This window comes from Clinocottus analis, unplaced genomic scaffold (assembly GCF_023055335.1).
Source record: "Clinocottus analis isolate CAN_PGR_092001 unplaced genomic scaffold, fCliAna1.0.p SCAF_4, whole genome shotgun sequence".
NCBI classification, from domain to species: Eukaryota; Metazoa; Chordata; class Actinopteri; order Perciformes; family Cottidae; genus Clinocottus; species Clinocottus analis.
The window spans coordinates 2,551,518-2,556,106 of record NW_027176153.1 but is presented as its reverse complement, the minus strand read 5'-3'; the positions used below and the strand labels follow the sequence as shown (position 1 = coordinate 2,556,106).

At 38.7% G+C, this 4,589-nt stretch overlaps 1 protein-coding gene across 1 annotated transcript in view; it reads right to left on the bottom strand.

Annotated features, from left to right (window-relative positions):
• The window catches only part of LOC137800567 (loricrin-like), an 85,240-nt gene extending 81,931 nt beyond the window's left edge, over positions 1-3,309 (bottom strand). The window contains exon 1 of the mRNA XM_068597820.1: positions 3,199-3,309. Coding sequence (XP_068453921.1) covers positions 3,199-3,309 — 111 coding nt within the window. The remainder of the gene's footprint in view (positions 1-3,198) is intronic.
• Between the last annotated feature and the right edge of the window lie 1,280 nt (positions 3,310-4,589).

Below are 4,589 nucleotides of genomic sequence, written 5' to 3'. Positions count from 1 at the left end.
CAGAGATCGCCGCCGAGCCGAAACGCAACAAGATCAGCATGCAGCGGACGCCAAATCCGGCAAAAATACAAATATTGTAGGCGTTCGCCCAGAGCTCTGCAACGCCTCACATGCAAACATGAAACTTACGTATGAACCACGTGCTAACAACAAGAACTACGATGCTGCGTCGACGTCCTCATGACTTTATTTTTGGGGGTTGATGGAGCGTCTCCAGACCTCCTTTCTCTGTGTTTCTCTGTGTTTGAGTCGTCGTAGGAACCCCAAATTCATCCCAATACTTGTGTTTATTGTATGTGTTTGTTCAGCAAAATCTGCAAAACAAATTACTTTTAAAAGATGTTTTGATCATAACTATGAACATCCAGCATGATATGAGCCAGATCCCCCAAAAAAGCCTCCTGGAGCGTCAATAAGACACCTTTATGGAAAGATTAGGACCTAAAGAATCAGAATCTGCAACAGAAATCACAATATAACAAAGTCTTGTCCTGTTAGGAAGGAGTTTCAGTCAAAAAAATGTGTCGTTCGGTTGAAAAATGAGAAGATTTACGTATTTTATGCCAAAAGATTGACTGAATGGGGCATGCTGGGACTTAAAATGGGCGCAGGATGATTGTCGCACACAGTTTCAAGTTGTGTGCGTGTAAAGAAATATAACAAAACATGAAATCAGACTTTTCTTACAAATCTGCATCATTATTTAACCACTTTGGCGTCAATTGTATTCGTTTAGTGCAACAAAATCACAGCAGAGGCGTGTTTGTTGTGCGTCCACACAGACGCAGTGAAGCTGTGTGTGAACTCGGCTTCAGGTGTGTTTGCTTACGATGTTCTGTAACGTTCTTTAAGGTTCTTTAACGGTTCATTTGATCTAAAGCCGTGGAACAGCTGAAGAAGGTTCTCCGGTGGAGGAACGCGTTCAGGAGACGCTGCTGCCGGCAGCCAGACAGTCTGCTGCACACCTGCAGAGAAATGATTTTATTGACATGAAATCTCATTTTTCTTGAGAAAAAAGTGGACGTGTTTAACGTGGAGTCACGTCCAGATGTTTTGAAGTGCATCTTAACGCTGTTAAATGTCTGAGATTGTTTTGTTATCATTAAATGTTGAATTATGTACCATCATAATGTTATAAACCCTTTCAATATATATTTTATAAACCCTTGTATGTCATTATTGAGATGAAGATATGGACTCATCACAATATAATATTATGATGATTCTTTAGACAATACAATATTTAATGATGCCACAGAATCGTGATATGATTTCAATTTGATTAAATTGAAGGGTTTCCCATCAAAATAAGACAATATTCATTTAGTACAATCAGATATAAACTCACAAAGATACTGAAACCATTATTATTATTATTAATATTATTATTATTAATGAAAACATTTCTCAAATGATTATTTTATTATTTAAGTTTTTGATATTTTGGATTTTGTTCCATACATTTATTATTTTAATAACATATTATTTTATTTATATTTGTATTCTATTGATTCAATAAAAAATATTATTTTAATTTATTGTTTTAACATTTTGTGGTGCTATTTTTTGCTATTCATTTTTTATTTTATTGATTCAATAAAAGAAAATTCAATTTTTATTATTTTAGTATTTAAATTTTTTGTGCTATTTTTTTGCCTTTCATTCATTATTGTGTTAACACATTTTTGTATTAATATTTGTATTGTATTATTTTACATCTTCAGTACTGGAAGGAGAAGTGCTTAGATGGAAATTTTTGTCACGTGAATTTCAAAATAAAAGCGTATCAATGTGTTCTCTGTGTATTGATGATATTGGATCGACATGTCTGGATCCAGATGTGTGTGTCATCACAGTGGAACATGTTAAACAAACTACTGTAATAATAAATGTATTAATAACCACATTGTTTTCTCCAATAACGCAAACAGTGACTTTGGCTCTCCTGCGCCGTCGTTTCCTGCTAATCGGCTGAGCGATACCAATAAATCTGGATTGTTTTTTATTTATTTCGATACGAGACGCTCCGCCACAAATCTGCAGAAGCGTTCTGCCGTCAACGCGCGCCGACAATGTGTGTAGACGCACGCGTGTGGACACGCAAACAAAGTGCTCGCTTATTATTTTCCTGAGTGGGTGACAAAGATACAAATCTTAATGAGCTTGTAGTGAAAGAGTCTTAACAATCACACACACACACACACACACACACGCACTGTCTGCTGGTTAATCAGCTGTGTAAAGTACCATATCTATCTTTCAATTTCCCCCCATTAGGGCAGACGTCGGCTTGATTAGGCCCTTAATCTCCTGAGATTGAGACATTAAAGCTCGGGAGTGATGCATCCTCACTCGCTCACACGGCCTCACCTCGAGAGAGAGAGAGAGAGAGAGAGACCATCAACGCAAAACACTCGCTCTGTCGGACAGAGGAGGGTTTTAATAAGCACCTCATTGTGTTATTATCATCATCTTTCTATTGTTTATCCATAAAGGACCTCAGCAGCAAATCAGTTCTTCTGCAGGCGGACATTTTGTTTCATTTTTATAATCTGTTACAGCTGCATTCTCTTCTCTGACCACCAGGGGGCGACTCCTCTGGTTGTATAGAAGTATATGCTTCACGTGTTAAAGCTGCATTCTCTCTCCTGACCACCAGGGGGCGACTCCTCTGGTTGTATAGAAGTCTATGCTTCATGTGTTAAAGCTGCATTCTCTCTCCTGACCACCAGGGGGCAACTCCTCTGGTTGTATAGAAGTCCATGCTTCATGTGTTAAAGCTGCATTCTCTCTCCTGACCACCAGGGGGCGACTCCTCTGGTTGTATAGAAGTTTATGCTTCATGTGTTAAAGCTGCATTCTCTCTCCTGACCACCAGGGGGCGACTCCTCTGGTTGTATAGAAGTCTATGCTTCATGTGTTAAAGCTGCATTCCCTCTTCTGACCACCAACAGGCGACTCCTTTGGTTGTATAGAAGTCTATGCTTCATTCATACCATATAAATATTGCTTGTAAACAAATGAAATAAAATGTTTGTTTTGAGTTTTAAAAAAAGCTTCTTTTAATACTTTAATAACAAAACATTTAAGGCCTTTATTTCGACAGATTCATCTCTGGGTTGTCGAGCACTCGGCCTTCGCCTCTCTTATCTCGTTCTGGTGACCTTGAGGACTATAACGTCCACTACGAGCACAAACTGTCTTGTTGACGCCGTGTTTATCTCTGACTACATACAGCACGCGATAAGGGCCGGAAAGTTCCACCACCATCATCATCATCACCATCATCATCATCATCATCGTCATCATGTTTGGCAGGTTTGGATCTCTTCGTGTTGTGTATTTGTGCTTAGAGGCCAAAAGCAGAGAACTAAACATTTAGTCTCATGTCACAAGTCTGTGACTCATCGTGTTGATAGAACCAGGAAAGGAGGGAGAGGGGGGGGGGGCAAAAGGAGGGGGGGGGGCAATAGATACACAGGGTTTATACACATTGTGACCAATGAATATTTATGACTTTAAACCAAATGTTCATGAGCAAACATTGTGTGAAATGTGTGTGTAAACAGTAAAAAGTGATAAAATGTAGTATTTAAACTAACAATTAGGATTCAAAGCATACAGTAAACCTTAAATGACTCAAATGAATGAGAGACAATAGTTTGATTAAAAGAATAAACATTTATATAGATGCCTGTATGGATGCTGCTGATATTTTGAGCCTCTTTCTTTTAAAAGCAGATTCATTATTTATAACTAAATGAACGTCATGAACACATGAATATAACACATTCACAGGACTTTTAATACACTTTGGGGACTTCATTTTTTTTAAGGATTTTTCCAGGCCTGGAAATAACCATTTTAAAACTCCATGACTCTTCCATGTTCTGCATGACGATGTTTTGGTTGGAGGAAGAGAAAACAAAGGAATGCTTCAACAGTGTGGACGGCCTCGTCTTTCCATCACGAATAAACACACAATGAGCAGCTGATCAGGACGCAAATAATAACACACAATTACAACAGTCAATAAACTCTGCACACACACACACACACAGGGTGTAGGTGTGCAGGTTGTTCTGCTCTGTGATGAAACGTCGTGTTCATTACAAAGTGTTTACTGTCCAACACGTTCCTGTCATGCTTCTGTCCATGTGAGACGTTTGTGATGACACACACAGACACACACACACACACACACACACACACACACACACAATGATCACGACTGGTTGTTCTGTGCCGGTTCTCTCCACTCAGATTATTACACTTTTAAAATTGGGACCAAGTCGAGAACGTTCCATCCAGGAGAACGCTGACTCCAATTAAAGGGCCAGTACACCTAAATCACTCAAACTACTTCTTAAAGTATGGGGCCGTGCACAACGTCTGGTTGTTTTTGTGTATTTGCAGGTTTGGGGAAATCCTCCTCTGAGGTTTCTGCTCAACAACAATCCATTTATTTGTAAAAAATACATAGATAATAATTCCAACAGGTAAATTAAATGGAGGTAATCTTTTAGCAGAGCTCATTCACTTCCATTGTGTTTGAGGCAGATCTCTAAACAGAAGCTTAAATCCATAAT